The 16,412-nt window shown below is 45.8% G+C and overlaps 1 protein-coding gene across 6 annotated transcripts in view; it reads right to left on the bottom strand.

Moving 5' to 3' along the window:
• Positions 1–52: 52 nt before the first annotated feature.
• The window catches only part of PRICKLE1 (prickle planar cell polarity protein 1), a 105,502-nt gene continuing 89,142 nt past the window's right edge, over positions 53–16,412 (bottom strand). For 5 of the 6 annotated variants that reach the window (XM_079775610.1, XM_079775615.1, XM_079775613.1 and 2 more), the window contains exons 2-8: positions 16,224–16,407; positions 14,243–14,356; positions 13,498–13,635; positions 12,686–12,889; positions 11,238–11,424; positions 9,332–10,195; positions 53–6,759 (exon numbers count right to left, since the gene is read on the bottom strand). In XM_079775610.1, coding sequence (XP_079631736.1) covers positions 5,888–6,759; positions 9,332–10,195; positions 11,238–11,424; positions 12,686–12,889; positions 13,498–13,635; positions 14,243–14,356; positions 16,224–16,355 — 2,511 coding nt within the window. In that variant the 5' untranslated portion in view covers positions 16,356–16,407 and the 3' untranslated portion in view covers positions 53–5,887. The remainder of the gene's footprint in view (positions 6,760–9,331; positions 10,196–11,237; positions 11,425–12,685; positions 12,890–13,497; positions 13,636–14,242; positions 14,357–16,223; positions 16,408–16,412) is intronic. The other variant, XM_079775612.1, reaches the window with a different exon arrangement.

Genomic DNA, 16,412 nt, shown 5'->3' on the forward strand with positions numbered 1-16,412 from the left:
AAGGGAAGTGACACTGCTGAGTGGGAAGACTTTTCTGACCTGAAAAATTCAGTCCAGTCTCCACCAAGCACTGAAGCTGGAAGCAAGCCTTGGCGATGGTGTGGCTCTCACTTTACAGAGTGGAAACTGGTCAGAGCACTTAACCTGCTCGAATTAATGAGGGAGGCGAGTCTCCTCAGCCGGAACGCCTGACTCCTGGAGTCCAGGATGCTTTGCACCACTCCAAGATCAACTTAGTGGTGGGTTCTATTAGCCTTGTAATCGTCTTTTTCAAGGTCAGTCTCTTGGTTCACTTTTATAAAAATGCTGAAACAAGTTATCAGCATTTATACTGGTTTCCTATTCTTCGTGGTACTAAGTTGTCTGGAATCAAATGCTTCCAGGGAAGGGGTTGCAAGTTACTTCTCAAGTTGGCATAACAGCACCCATGCACACAGCAGGAGAGATGTGAACTTTCCTTGGCAAAAAGAAAAGTTGAGGCTAAAATTGATCCCTGTAATGGAAATTCTAATAGGTCTGTTTAAAAAGAATAACTTGGCTCTAATCCTGTGACCAATTCTATATGTACCCATTATCTTTTCCTCCACACTTATCTGTGAAAGCCACCCTTACACTTACTCCCCGGAAAAGTCAGGATTTTATGACCTTGGCAATATGTGAACTCAGAGGTGCAAAATTCAGTTTGCTCCTGCCTATTTCTCCTTGGCCCCGTTTACCTGGAAGCCTTCCTGGTGTGTGAGATTGCAGAACCCGTGTGGACAGGGCAGGAGCATGCCTTCTGCTTTTAAACAGGTCCAAAGAATGGCTAGAGAACCTACCTAGGCAATTAGCAACTTCCTCATTTGACTAACTAAAATAGATTTTTATCATAATTGTGTTACTAACATTGAATTGACAATGAGACTCTTAGTGTAATTTTTTTATCCCATTAAATTTTCTTCTTTGTGTATCCAAAAAGGTCACATGTATTTCCATAAACAAGAATTTGTTGTGCCTCCCCTAGGCAGCTCCAAGGTCAGGGGATCAGCTTCAGGCTCCTGAATTTATAACTCATGCATTGGAGACTTGCTGATAGCAGGCGTATTTTATTCACCATGTTTTAGAAATGTTTGAATTAGTTGCTAGTATTTTAAAACTGGGATATTTCACAAAAGTTCAAATTCCCAATTTCTCTTAATCTGAAGGTCTAGCAACCTGGTTCTCCTTTTCGTGGCAGGAGTCAAGTGTCCCTTAGAAACGAAGCTCAATACACGCGTGTGCCCACACGATGTCAATAATGGCTGTAGTGAAATTTTCTGGGCATTCCTGAAATAAGTCCACACCAACATGTCTGTGTCCCAACACCCAAGGGCCAAGTTGGGCAGGGATGTGTGCCATGTATGGAAATCTAGCAGTCGTGGGTGCCCAATGTTACCACCCTTTTAAAAAGGCCCTTAATTTGTATGTAATGTGAAAGGGTTAGACAACAAATGGTATCTCCTTTCACTTCTGGAACTTTTTATTTAACTCGGGAACTATAAAGCAGAGAGTCAAGAATAGCAAATGCATACACAAAATGAATCATTACCTTTTAACGAGAGCTAAAACGAGTGTTCCAAAGAATTTCAGGTCAGTCTGTGTTTCATAGACAACAGTAAAGCCTTTGACTGTGTTGATTGTGCAAAGCTGAGGATTGCACTGAAAGTGGGCGTGCCTCAGCCCTTGACTGTCCTGATGTGTCCACTGTCAGGACAGAATATGGAGGGACAGATGGTTTCCTATAGGCAAAGGTGTCAGACAAGGGTGCACCTGATCTTCCTATGTGTTTAATCTGTATGCAGAACATATCACATGAAGAACTGAGCTAGACTCAGGAAGTGATAATTAGTGGAAGAAATATCAGTAAATATTGCAGATGACAGCATCTTATGGGAAGAAAGTAGCAATAATTTGAAACTTGATGAAAGTGAGAAAAAAAAAAAAAAGCCAAAACAGGACTGCATTTGAACAGCAAGAAGATAAAATCATGACTACAGAAGAAATATACAACTTTAACAAAGACAATGAGGACATTGAAATTGTGAAAGATTTTGCTTATCTTGGCCCAGTCATGAATTCCCATGGAGACTGCAACCAAGAGAAGGCAGTGGAAGAATTAGGAGATCACAAGAAACAAGGATGTGCTATTCGAGGCCAAACCTAAGGTCATCCACATCCTTCCAGTCTCAATTACTATGTACAGATGTGAAAGGTGGACGAAGGAGGCTAGGAAGAAAAAAATGGACTCATATGAAATACAGTGTTAAATTTCTACGGACACCCTAAACCGCCAGAAAGACAAACAAGTGGGTCCTACAGCAAATAAAGCGTGAAATGTCACTGGAAGCAAAAATGACAAAACTGAAGCTGTCCTGCTCCGGGCACCTCATGAGAAGGCAGGTTCTTTGGAAAAGACAATAATGCTGAGAAAATAGAAGGCAGCAGGAAAAGGAGATCAAATACCAGATGGATTGACTCCATCAAGGAAGCCACAGGCAGGAGTTACAGAGCTGAGCAGGGCTGCTGAGGACAGGACATTGTGGGCATCACCCACTCATAGGATCCCCGGGAATCGGACTCATGGGCATGTAGCACACACCACCAGAGTTCCTGCTGTCATTGTTAGCGTCCCTCCATGGGTCATAAGCCAAATGTTCTCCAATCTGGCCTGAAGTGAGGAAAATGCAACCATTAGGATTCTGCTTCACCCATACTGAGATTAGAGGCAGTGTTTTAACATCTGAGATTTATCTTGGGACCAAATTTTTGAGTTTAGTTTTAGTGACTGGCCACACATTTTGCACTCTTGTTAACTAAATCACCTTTTAGCAACTATGCTTAATTTTCTTGCCAAGTCTTGATAGAACTGCAAGGCAGTCGCTTTCCTTTCTTCCTTTGCCAGTAAGCTTTAAAGATTGCATTATCATTGTAAATATTTCTGCATTTCCTTCAGCCTTTGGCAATCTAACCCTTATAAAAGGAAATGTAAAAATTAAGTGTGAGAAGCAAAAGCAACTAATCTTTTGAGAATGACTTGAAAACCACTGAGGACCGTGACTTCATTTATAACCACATTTTCCCAGGCTAAGCATGATCTGTTTATTATTTGTTATCCATCCTCTATGAGCACCCTATAGCAACAGTCTTTCCTAAAGGATGCCCATTCTTGGCAGCATTAGGTTCCACAAAGGTTTAAAAAAAAAATGTGTTTCTATGTTCTGTGAGATGTGATAGAATAAGGGTTCTCACACAATGTTAGTGTAAATGTCAATCAGGGTAATTTTTTTGGAGGAAAACTGTTGATACCCATCAACATGTTACATGCATAGCCTTTGTCCCAGTGAGTGTGCTGCTCAGAATTGCTGTGCACACCTGCCAGTGCAGGATAAGGTGTCGATGAGGAAATTCAGGTCCAGCACCAAGGTTAAGTGAATGGCAGTATATCTAAAAGTGGACTGTTATGCAGTCATTGAAAGCATGAGGTAGGTCTATATGCACCAATTTGAAATGTCCACATGTAAAGTGAAAAAAGCAAGTCTCAGTGTGTATAGTTTGATACTGTTTTTAAAAGAGGTGTTTAGCCCTGGCCGGTTTGGCTCAGTGGATAGAGCATCGGCCTGCGGACTAAAGGGTCCCAGGCTCGATTCTGGTCAAGGGCATGTACCTTGGTTGCGGGCACATCCCCAGTGGGGGGTGTGCAGGAGGCAGCTGATCGATGTTTCTCTCATCGATGTTTCTAACTCTCCCTCTCCCTTCCTCTTCTGTAAAAAATCAATAAAATATATTTTAAAAAAATAGAAGAGGTGTGTTTATGTAACTAGGCTTTACCATCTGAAGGCTCCACTAGGAATGAATAGCAGTGGTTACCTTTGGGGAGGGGGCCTGAGGGACTGGGGGTGAAGAGTATAAAGGAGACACTCATTCTTGTTTGAATTTTTTTGCCATGTGCATGCATTTCCTTTTCATTGTTGATGTTTTGAAATGAACCAGACCAGGGAACTGATGATAGAGTTACTGAGTAAAGAGCTCTCAGCAGTGGTGTGTTTCTGAAGGGCTCTGTGTAGCCCAGATACAAAGGCTTGCTGTGTCCAGGGATGTGTGCAAGGGATGCTGTCGACCACTGGTTACCTACTGGGTTCGTGTGGCTCCTTCCCAAGGCCTAGCGGCTTTTCTCATTCCGGTAAACATGGACAGCCGTGCCTCTGTGCCACAAGCCCTCTTTCCCACCTACTAGGACGTGCAGGCATCAAATGGTGGTCTGGTAACGGCAGAAGAACGGGAAAAGAAGTCATGCCGGAACACAGGAGCAAAGTGGAAGCTGTCTGGGTATGTTTGCAAAAATTTGTGTTCAGAAAAGTAGTTGTTTATTATTTATTGTTTATTTAATACCTTCCAAAAGGTCCAAAATACCACTGGGACCTCAGCTAGGACTGCACCGGATGTGCAAGAATGGCACATACCGAAATATCAGCTCATTAGTTCAAGTCTAAGATAATTTTCCCTTGAAATAGAACCTCCTATTAAGTTGAAATAGTCAGTGGTACAGCATCCTCTAATTTAAAGATTTTAAAAGAAAAACATAATCAGAAGGCCCGGTTTTCAAAATTGCTGCTAAAAGCCAACAAATTAGCTGGAAGGGAGGGATGAAAAGGAATAACCTCTCTTCAAATAATAAATCTACAAAGTCCTCTGCCACAAAAAAGCAGATCCTTGTAGTTTTGGTCTCTTCCCATGAGATAATCACCACCTTGCTAAACATGGGACCTCCCTCCCCCCCACATACACCATCCCCAAGTGGGGAAAAAAAAACATCCACCCAAACAGTTTCTACTTGTTTTTACCATATATTCCAGGGGTCTATATGGGGTTTTTGTTTGTTTTTACATTTATACAGTTTACATTGCTTGACCCATAAATAACACTCGGAAGATTAATAGGGCCATAGTTTTAAAGACTATTTACATAGCCCCACCATGCATACAGAGCCTTTTTAATATTGGGAGGGGGGGGGAATAAAAAAAATTGAACTCTCCATCACTAGGCAATATAAATTTGACCATCTAAACTTATAAACCCTGACTAAAATACAAGCAATCATTTCATCCATAAATGCTGTTTTCTGGTTCCCTAACAAATCTAGCACTGCAGTGTAACAAACATCTTGCAATTCAGGGATATAAAAATATCAGCTTTAAAATCTGAACTGTACATTATGTACATTAATATTTGCACCGTTAAATTAGGAATACACTTTAAGTCTATGAAATACTACATTATAAATAGCAAAGTTTTTTTTTTGTTTTGTTTTTCAATCTGTAGCTGGAGCTAATACAATAATACAAAGTTTACCTGGCTAAAGAGGGCTGCAAGGGGACGAGGTGGCCTCGTGAGATGGGGCGCACAGTGTTGGCTGGGTCGGTGTGAGTACGTGCGTGCCGCACAGACAGACAGACCAACCGCTCAGGCCCTGGGCCAACCTGGCGCGGACAACGGACAAACACTATTGCTTTACAAAGGCGGCTGAGAAGTTCTCCGTCGTCTAAAATCAGTACCCCCCCCCCCCCCCCCCCCCGTCCAATCACCTTACGGACAGTCTCTAGAAGACTCTCTCGCAGACCGGAGACCGAAGCAGCTATGCAGCACCCTAATGTACCTGACGGGCACCATCCGGGGAGGGTCCATGGGAGCAATCACACCTTCTGAGTGTTAATCTGACGCTGTAAACAGCAGTCGGGGTGGGGTGGGGGGGGAGCTCATGTACGTGGGCAAAGCACTTCCAACTATTTTAGCAACTTTCCTACGAAAGAAAAAGGCTATGAGTCAAGAGGGTTCATGGCTACGTTGAGACAGGACCGCCACAGCTACTGGGTTAAGAAATAATACAGTTTTTGCCCTTGTGTCCCTTTTTCTTCTTGTGTTTGGTCATGCCCGGGGCAAACTGAGGCGCGGGGAGTGCGGAGGTCGGGCTGGAAAGGTCGTCGGTGTAGTAGGCGTACCTCTGGGGCCGGGGCTGGGGGATGGGCTGTCCGAGGAAATAGCCCTCTTCCTCCGAGTCGGAGGAGGAGGAGGAGGAGGAGCACCAGGAGTCGTCGTCCTCCCCGTACAGCCCCAGGAAGCGGGGCACCTGCGGGCTCTGCAGCGCGTAGTCGGACGTGGCGTGGGCGTAGCGCCCGTAGAGGTCGGCGCTCTGGAGGGACGCCTGGATCTCCCGGGCGCTCTTGTTCTGGAGGAACTTCTCGTAGTTGTCGGGCGTGTACAGCCGCAGCCGGTCCTTGGGCGGGTACTTCCTCTCCGCCACGAGGTTCAGGGCGTTGTCAGAGCGCGACTTCCTGCTCCTCCGGCGGCGGTGGTGGTGGTGGTGGTGGTGGGGCCTGGCGCCTCGCTCCTCGAAGTGGTACACCCGCCTCCGCGTCCTCTCGCTCATCGGGGGCTGCCGGATCTCCAGGTTGTCATAGCTCCCGTTGTCAATGACATCGTCCGAGAACTTGACCTGCTGGGGCCTGGACTGGGACTTGGATCGCCGGAGCACCGGCAGGTGGACCGGTTTCTCCTCGGGCATGATCTTCTCTGGGCACAGCTCTGAACTGAGGCTCTTCAAGGACTCGGCGCTCCGGTGCAGCATGGAGGAGTTCAGAGTCCCCATGTTGCTCATCTTCTCACAATCTTCGGCCTCTATCTCCTCAAAGTTCTGCAGGGAATATAAGGATGGCCTCGGCTTACTTTCTCCATCCACCGAAGCCCCTACAAGAAAAGCCAAGACAAGATGTGAGTCTCCGTGACCCTAATCGTCTGACAATTATTGCAAACGAGCTACTGAAAGGCAGCATTTCAAAGGAAATTCTCCTCCATTTCAATATTTGATTTCCACCCACAAAGTAAACACAACATGCATATAAAGAGGGGAGGTATGAGTTTTGTTACTGACCCAAGGGGCACAGCCTTTCTTAGGAGTCCAGTGGTTTTGGAGCCTACAGGACATGGCATGAACAGCAGCAATGTAAAAGCTCTTCATAAAAATCTCATCATTAGCCCTAGCGGGTTTGGCTCAGTGGATAGAGTGTCAGCCTGCGGACTGAAGGGTCCCAGGTTCGATTCCGGTCAAGGGCACGTGCCAGGGCTGTAGGCTTGGTCCCCAGTGTGGGGCGTGCAGTAGCTGATCAATGATTCTCTCTCATCATTGATGTTTCTCTCTCTCTCTCTCGCCCTCTCCCTTCCTCTCGGAAATCAATAAAAATTTATTTTTAAAATACCTCATGATTACTTTATTCACATGACATGGTAGAATTCTGCCTCTCAATCCATTTGAGCCAGATGGCTTCACCTGAGCATCTCCATCAGTCCCTTCCTTTGCATCCACATGGCCACCGTATCGTCCTCCTCTTACACCTACACTCATTTTCCTCATTGCATACCGAGACTGTGGTCAGCAAGCCACAGCCCAAGGGCCACATCCGGCCCACAGCCTATTTGTGGATCGAGTTTCATTGGAACACAGCCACACCTACTCATTTACGTATTATCTACGGTTGCTTTCCACAGTGGCAGTGCTGAGTATGTGCAACAGAGCCTGTGTGGCCAGAAGTTCTATCTAGCCCTTCACAGAAGTCTGCCAGCCCCTAACCTAGACTGCCATCCAGTCTTCTTCCCCTTCAACCCAGGAAATAACATGCCACCTCCGAATTAGCCTTACTTTTGAAACTTTTCCCAAAACTGATACTGTTCTCCTTTTTTAAGAGGGCCCAGGCAAGTGAAGGTAAATGAATACCCAGCAGACAGAAGTGACAGTAAGGACTGGTGTGGACTGGTGTCTAGTAGGTACTACATAACTTCCTACTTTCTAAAGGGAGCCTAATTCAGTCTGTATTGTTAAGGAATGTCTAGCCCTAACAATCTGTGTACCAAATGATGTCCATTTTTTGATAAATGTTAAAACTCCTAATATAGGACCTAAACCCCAGGAGATGCTAACCCTGGCCAGTGTGGCTCAGTTGATTGGAATGTCGTCTGTGCACCAAAAGGTTGCCGGTTTGATTCCTGGTCAGGGCACAAGCCCTGGTTGCAGGTTAGATCCCCGGTAGGGGGTGTGCAGCTGGCAGCCGGTCAGTGGGAGAACATTGGTGTTTCTCTCTCTCTTCCCTTTCCTCTTTCTAAACATTAATCTAAAAATCTTAAAAATTTTTAAAAACAAAACAGGAGGTGCTTCATAATTTAGTCTCATCCACCGTTGCTCAACTCTCCTTTGACAAGTCCAACAGAAACCCGGGGGGTCGCTGGCTCATCCCTCCTTGCCGCTGCAGCACCTGGCACAGGGCTAAAGCCTTTCCTGTCTACATTACGGAAATGTCACCTTTATGAAAGGACTGGATGTCATTTGTTTGACTATATCTAGCCAGGTAACATTTCTGCACCCAAAGACAATTATTGCAAATATGAGATACAGGAGGGAAACTGGGTTCCAGGCTTGATCTTGCCTTGAAAAACCTCTGTGAAGTTAGGCATTTAGCCTCTGGTAATTCAAGTTCTTCATTTTGAAAATGCAATAATATCCACTCTATACAGCTCAGGGTCATTTTCAGTATGGATACAGTATGGATAACTGATATGAATGTGCTTTGAAAACATTAAAGTGAAATTATTTTATATTCTGGGTAAAAAACTATTCAGCTATTTTTGAGCTATCTGTTGCCAAAGGGCAATGCAGGGAAAAAAAATGTTATGAGCTTATAAAGTGGCAGACTGATTTTAATAACTTGAATTTTATACAGTACAATCCAAAGAGTACAGTATCTTTCAGACGCAAATACAGACTCCATTATTGAAATAAGTCAGTTTCTTCCTCTTTAAAATAAGTGTAATGAGCCTGGCCGGTGTGGGTCAGTGGTTGAGCGTTGACCTATGAACCAGGTCACCATTCAATTCCCGGTCAGAGCACATGCCTGGGTTGCGGGCTCAATCCCTAGTGGGGACGTGCAGTAGGTAGCTGATCAATGATTCTCTCTCATCACTGATGTTTCTATTTCTCTCTCCCTCTCCCAAATCAATAAAAAATATATATTAAAGTATATGTATATTAAGAATATATATGAATATATGTGTGTGTGTGTGTGTGTGTGTGTGTGTGTACATATATGCACACACATGTGCATGTTTGTTTTGCTAGACAGCGTTTGGCATTGGATGAGACGCCTTCCTTCCCTTGGTCTCCAATTTTAATTAACGTAGCCACTCCTGGTGCCGAACGGTAAATTTCCAGAACAGACTTTTTAGTGGCTCTTTTTCCAAACACCGCATAATCCCTAGATTACGTACGTACCTGTGATGTTGGACAAAGCCAAAGAATCCATAGAATCCCGAACGCTCTGCTCCGGTTTCAAGTCTGACAAGCACTCCAGGGAATCTCCATACCACTGTGCCTGATCATGACTGTATCCCGAGGCCCCATGGTCCAGATCCAGCTCCTGGAGCCGTCTGCTGCTTGCCGGGCCCGGGTGGCTGCCGTACGCAGAATCTCCCAGGCCATCTTGTGACTGTGCCCAATACATATCAGATTGGTATTTTTTACTTGCGAGGCTCTGGTTATTTTGCTTTAACTCGGTCTTATTTTTAACCATGTTCTCAGATATCCAGTGCTCACTGGCTCGAATATCTATCTCGTTGGGCTGCTGCTGAAAGAGGCTTTGATCACCAAACTTGAGGAGGAGCTGCGTCATATAATCTTCATGCTCGGCCCATTCTTCGGGGTCTTCTGGGGTTTCGTGCTCGACTCTGCCTTTCCAAAAGTCGTCCCTGACAAAACCCGCTCCCTGCCTGGAGAGACTCAGGTCGTCCAACTTCCGAGAGAGGGTGTCGTCGGCGCTGCCCGAGAGGCCAGGGAACTTGTAGTTGAGAGCGGGGGACAGGAGGAGAGACTGTCGGCACTGGTCCGCCGAGCGGCTGCTTTTGCCCATCCGGACGCTTCTTCTGGAGTCTCTCGACCGAGCAGACTGAAACGCAGAGTCGGAGGAATCGGAGGCGTGGATGTCTTCGCCGAGGCTGCACGTTTTTGAGCAATAGATCTGGCCTTGTTTGGGGAGGAAGGGGCACCCCAGCAGAGAGGCTTTGCACTGGGCACAGGAGAAGCAGGCTTCGGTCGCGTGCCAGTGCTGCCCGTCGTAGGTCATCTGGGCGTGGTCCACACCTGTTTTGAGAAAGGACAGAACAACAGGCTACAGTTCAACCTTGAAACAAAGGGAGCAGGAAGAGACGGGAAGAGGGGTGATGGGAAGGTTCTGTTTCTTGATAGGGTTGTGGGTCACACCAAGTCCGTATCTGTGAATCTGCCTACCTGCTAAAATTGGTTTGTAACCCCCAAATCAGTATTTGCCGTTTTCAAGGTCATTTGCGGACATGTGCAGAGGGGTGAAAAATTTGAGTTGACCACCATATATGCTCCCAGGTGAGGTCAAACAAGGTGATCCTCTGCCTTCTGTTTCCGCTCTTGTGCTTTCAGCAAGTGGCATATTCGTGGTCTACTTATACCATGTTTCCTTTAGATTTTTGTACTTTTTTGGTGCTTTTGCTATTTAAATGGCCCTCAAGCATAGTGCTAAGATGCTGTCCAGTGATCCTAAGTACAGGAAGGCTGTGATCTGCCTTATAGAAAAAATACGTGTGTTAGATAAGCTTCATTCAGTCACATGGTACAGTGCTGCTGGCTGCAACTTCAGTGTTAATGAACCAGCAATATATGTGACTGGGGGCGGGCAGGAACCTATCCCTGTATTTCCCCTAGGACAGTGGTCGGCAAACTCATTAGTCAACAGGGCCAAGTATCAACAGTACAACGATTGAAATTTCTTTTGCGAGCCGAAAACCGACTTCTGCGCATGGACCATGAAGTTTCAATCGCACTGTACGTGCGCGCCCGCACGTGGTATTTTGTGGAAGAGCCACACTCAAGGGGCCAAAGAGCCGCATGTGGCTCGCGAGCCGCAGTTTGCCGGCCACTGTCCTAGGAGCAATGCTCGGTATTCCATCAGTCAGGCGACTTTGTAGAATGCAAATCCCTCAAATGAGAATCGATTCTATAGTCATTGGTCAAAACTCATACAACTGAAACATTTAAGATCTGTACATTTCCTGTATGTAAATTATACCTCAATTAAAAAAAAAATAGACTGTGGACAATCACAAAGGCTGATGGGAGCGAGGCTGCGCAGACAGGCCGGGCTGTGACTCACCGATGTGCTCGCCGCAGGTCTCACAGTACTCCGCGTACAGAGACTCGAAGCAGCCACAGCAGAACGGGCGGCCGTCCTTCATGATGTACCTCTGCCCGCCCAGGACCGTCTCACACTCAAGGCAGCAGAAGTGTTTCATGTGCCAGTGGCGACCCTCCGCTTCCGTGCACTCATCAGCAAAAATGATCTTTAAGAGGAACAGGAAAGAGAGGATGACAGAGAATCACTGCGAGCTCTTTCCAAGGCCAAGTCGCTGAGATGGCTAACCTTGTTTCTTACAGCCTCAAGCTTGACTCTAACTTGCTTTCGCTATAAAACAAGAGCCGTCATTGAAAATGTGAAAAAAAGAGAAACTAAGTGCTTGTTTAAACTTTATAAATGTCCAACCCCTATGCTGTACACCTGAAACCAATATAATAGTGAATGTCAACCATAATTGAAAAATAAAACAGGTTTCTTCATTGGAGATAATTAATTTGGTCATTATTTTGCTCCCCAATTGCATTTTATTGGCATAATCTGGCAAAGAAGACATTAACATTGAAATAATTCAGTGGTCTGTGTTTTAATAGAAAACTCGTAAAAATGTCTGTGGAGTCAACATGTACAGCAATCCAGACGCTGGGCTGTGTGAGCCACACTTGTATGGCTGCTGCTTCGCTTGACCTGGTGGCCATCGGCAGACTAAAGACTCCGTTCTTTGCATTTTTGGTTTCAAAAAAATTTTCAAATGTCACATTATTAAAAAACACACACAACCCCAAACAAATGTATAAAGAAAAAACTGAACATTCACTGTCACTGAGCGAAGGAGACTAAAAAATTTATATATATATATATATATATATATATATATATATATATATATATATATATATATATATATAAAAATGTAATGAGGTACCCTGGATTGGATCTTAGAATAGAAAAGACACATTAAGTAGCAAAACTAGAAATCTAAAGTGTACAGTTTAGTTAATGGTATAACAGCAATATTAACTTCTCAGTTTCAATGCACATAACTCTGGAAGATACTAACAACAGGGAAAGCTGGGAGAAGGGTGTAAGGACCTCTAACACCTCCAACTCTTCTGTCAATCTAAAATGACTTTAAAAAGCTTAAGAAAAAAATTCCTTTCACACCACCATCCCTTCCCACGTGCCCCACAGGTAACCACTGTTAACGTAGTGCATGACTTGCCGTACTGTGTCTGGATGTGTACAAACAAGTGTACAGTCTTGGTTTGTTCCCCCTTTCCCTAACAGGAATAAGATCATCTGCTCTGCTCTCCTTGCCACTCGTTTTTCTCTCCCATCCATCAAGAGCCTCCCACTTATCGAGGCACAGACGCCTGGGGCCCGCTCTTTATTTTGCTTAGAGGTGAACAGTGGAATATTGGCTGACTGGGAGCTTATTTTTCCCAGCGTTAAGGGATGAACGTTTTTACCTCGTCACATGCCGAGCACCGGGGTTTGAGCAGTTCAGCGTGGTGCCTGCCACAGTGAATTTTTCCATCCTGATAAAAATAGATGAGGTCCACCAGCAGCTCGTTACACGTGAAGCAGACAAAACAGGACGGGTGCCAGCACACTCCGGGGCCCGCCCGCGAGGCGAACACGGCAATCTCGCCTCCGTTGATCTTCAACCCGCACTGAAAACAGAAAGAACGATCCTTCTGGGATGACGGGATTCTCAGCCTCTCCACTTGCCACTAAGTCCCAAATTTGTCAGGAAAGCTTTTTATTTTTCTCCCCTCCTATGAGTGATTAAGTAGCTCCTTAATGCTGGATTAGGTGCGACTCTCAGCTGAAATGAGCAGGCCTCCGACAGACTTCCCCCCAAGACTGTTCCTAAAAAGGGTTTTGTCCCACTCACATGAAGGGTGGTTTCCCTGAGCCAGCCTCCTGCTGGGTGCGTTTCTGACGCTGAGAATGGCCGGTAAGGGTCTGAATGTCTTCATTATGTCTGCCTTTTGTGAACACTAGGTGTACCCTAGCACCGCCCAACCTGCCAGGACCCTAGGGGGAGCAGGAGGTCACCCGATGGTTGCCTACGGGCAGACTGACTGTCCCGGCACACCCGGCAGTGCAGCCAGTTATAAACATGAATCCCCATTTGATGAAGAGCTAGGCTGCCTTTCTTTGGCTTAGTTTTTGGAGGCCTTTGGGGCCCACACGTGTGCTGGCCCTGTCACCCTCCCACCCCCAGCCCACTCCATCCACATCACCACCACGGGCCACTCGTCCTGGAAAGGGCTACCTGCTCGCACACGGCGTGCATCACGGCTCTGGACAGAAGTTTGATCGTGCCTCTTCCCAGCGCTTCCTTCTTCCGCTGAGCGCTGAACACCTGCAGTTCTTTCTTCTCCTCTTCGCTCAAGGACTGGCAATACCGCACCTGCGCGGGAGGAACACAGAAGGACCACCCTGGAGCACATCCCCCTCACCCGCTCTCCATTTCCAGAAACGAAGCGCACGCTTAGCTGGCCTGCCCCCTGCATCTCCAGTTTAGAAATAACACCAGACCTTTCATTGACTCAAAGCCTTACGGCCTCTAGCAAGAGGGAAAAGCAATTTAAAAGAACACTCTTTTCTTAAAATACGAAATGTTTAATTTCAACTCTTGTCAGCAGAGACTCTAAGAAAATGTAACATATTAACCTTTCTACAAAAGGTTTCAATTTAATTGCCACGTTTGCTCTACATTCTGCAGGCACTCAAGTCAACTCCGGGCCTGAACTACCGTGAGGCACTGAGCCTGGATGAGGGGGTGGGGCGGTCTCAGGCACCTGCAGGCCCCTGGTCTCCGGTGGGTGGCTGCAAACACTGTAAAAACCAACTTGTGTTTACTGCACTGACACCCTTTTCTCTCCGAAAGAATGGAAAGCTGTATTCTCCGGCCATATTTTAACTGAAGAAAGGCAAGAGATGGGAGGAGCTGGGGTTTATGAGGGACATCGCAATGCTTGGTGTTTATTTTCTTAGCCTTCTTCCTGTTATTTTACCTCATTGTCATGTGGTGGCAACTGGTACAAAAGCTGTTTAATTCGATGTTTCTCTCCAGGGCTGTTAACATACGGAACCTTTTCCTCTGGTAAGCAAGCAAAATAGAGCTGGATCTGAGGAAGAGAGGGAGAGAGAGACATGGAGAAAGTGAGCGTCTTCGCTCACTCCATCTTAAAAAGTTACTTGTCCCTGCAGGGACAAGGTTTGGCCTCTTGTGCTAATGAGAAGACCAGCTGAGCCAACTCGCAGCCAGCTGCTAACTCCTCTTCAGGAATGTAATTTGCAGTGACAATTAGGGCCGTCATAAATTACACGCCATAAAATATGCACCTTTAATGCCACAGTTCCCCAGCCCAGTCTCCCCAGGGTCAGCGAGAGTCCTGGGTGAATGCTACAAATGGCCACACAGGCGGCGCGACACTGTCCCAAACCCCGCCAGCACACAAGCACGCTGAATTTGATCTCTGAAATTTACATGTTACAAAGACAAAAAGCTGTTTTGTTACCCTCTGTAAACTCTCCCTTATCAGGTTCTCTCCAAGCGTCGGCTTTCTTTGCTTCCATGGGTGTTATTTTCTAAATACCGGAGTCAATTTCCCCAAAGACACTGGAGGGGAGCCATAGTGAGCTAGACTTGGTTCATTTGGAAAGGAGAACTCATTTTTTTTCCTGTTTTATTTAAAGGAGCATCCCTTCAAGAATACCACAGTGCTGAGAAAGAAGAAAAGGGATTCAGGAAAGAAAGACAGGAGATTGGGGAATTGGGGGCCTGCCTGCTTCAATACCTTAGTATCTCACAAAACCTACCCACCCTAAGCTTCTAAAAGGGGTTCTTTTTCTTTCTTTCTTTTTTTTTTTTTTTTAAATATTTCTTTATTGATTTCAGAGAGGAAGGGAGAGGGAGAGAGAGACAGAAACATCAGTGATGAGAGAGAATCATTGATCGGCTGCCTCCTCTGCAAGTCCCCCACTGGGGATCGAGCCCACAACCCAGACATGTGCTCTTGGCCGGAATCGAACCTGGGACCCTTCAGTCCGCAGGCTGACACTCTATCCACTGAGCCAAATCCGCTAGGGCAGGGGTTCTTTATTAATAAGCAGTTTGTCAAAATATCGCTTTCCTATCTAGTGCACCGGCACTCTCCCCTCTCCCCACTGTATCAGCGACAGCAGCGTTTGCAGCTATAAAAACACTGAGTACACCTGTGTGCCAAGTATGATGCTAGGCCCTTGAAGAATGAGAAGCCCCTATTCTCAAGAGAGTTTCCCACCATACAGGAAACAACCATAACTCAAGCAACCGCACACCTTTTATTTCAAACTATGCCTCAGCCCTATGATAACATTTATCACCTGCAATTTTTAACAAGTTCATCATTATAAGGACATTGGGAAAATAAAAATAGGCATCCAGAATGTTCTCATCTTCCTTAAAATAGCAATCCAAACAAAGCCCCAAATTAGCTCTTCAATATTAGTGTTCCATCCCCACTGAGTGGTGACAGATTCTTTTATGTGCAAGGTTATCAAAGGTCAACGCAATGACACTTCAGATGGTTTCTCCCAGCTCTGCATTTCCTCTCTTCCAAAGCAAAAGCTCTGCTGAGAGCTGGCGTGGAAACTTGCCTCTTTTATTACCTTTTTGTTGCTATAGGAGTCTTTCAAAAGGTTAAATTCCTCTCATTCTCTGCAAAGGGACTCATCAGAAACCCACTTAACAAATGCATGAGCAGTGCTCTGGATTCCGGTCACCAGAGCATCCTCCTAGGAATCTGGACCCAAGAGCTCAAGAGGAATAGAAAACTTTCATTGAGAAACGAGGTATGACCTTGAAAAGCAAAACTGTAAAACCATCCAAAGGGGAGAGAGGACTGAGGAGGGTAGCGTGTCAGTGTGGCAGTGATGTTCTAGAAATTGTTAAAAATTCTTTAAAAATCTTAACTCATTGAAAAACACAACACGGGACGACCAGGTTCCCACCTGCTCCGGTCGAAGTCCGGGGGGCACCCAGGCATACTCCTCCAGCGCACAGCCAGAGTCATCATCTGACGTGGAACTTCGCTGGCACCCGAAGGCGAGTTTGCTCATTTTGGGCTCCATCTCCAAAGGCATAGCAACGTTCGAAGGCTGGTTTTCTCAGTCACAGGACATCAAACAATGGCTGCTGTG

This window comes from Cnephaeus nilssonii (genome assembly GCF_951640355.1).
Source record: "Cnephaeus nilssonii genome assembly, chromosome: 6".
Classification (NCBI taxonomy): Eukaryota; Metazoa; Chordata; class Mammalia; order Chiroptera; family Vespertilionidae; genus Cnephaeus; species Cnephaeus nilssonii.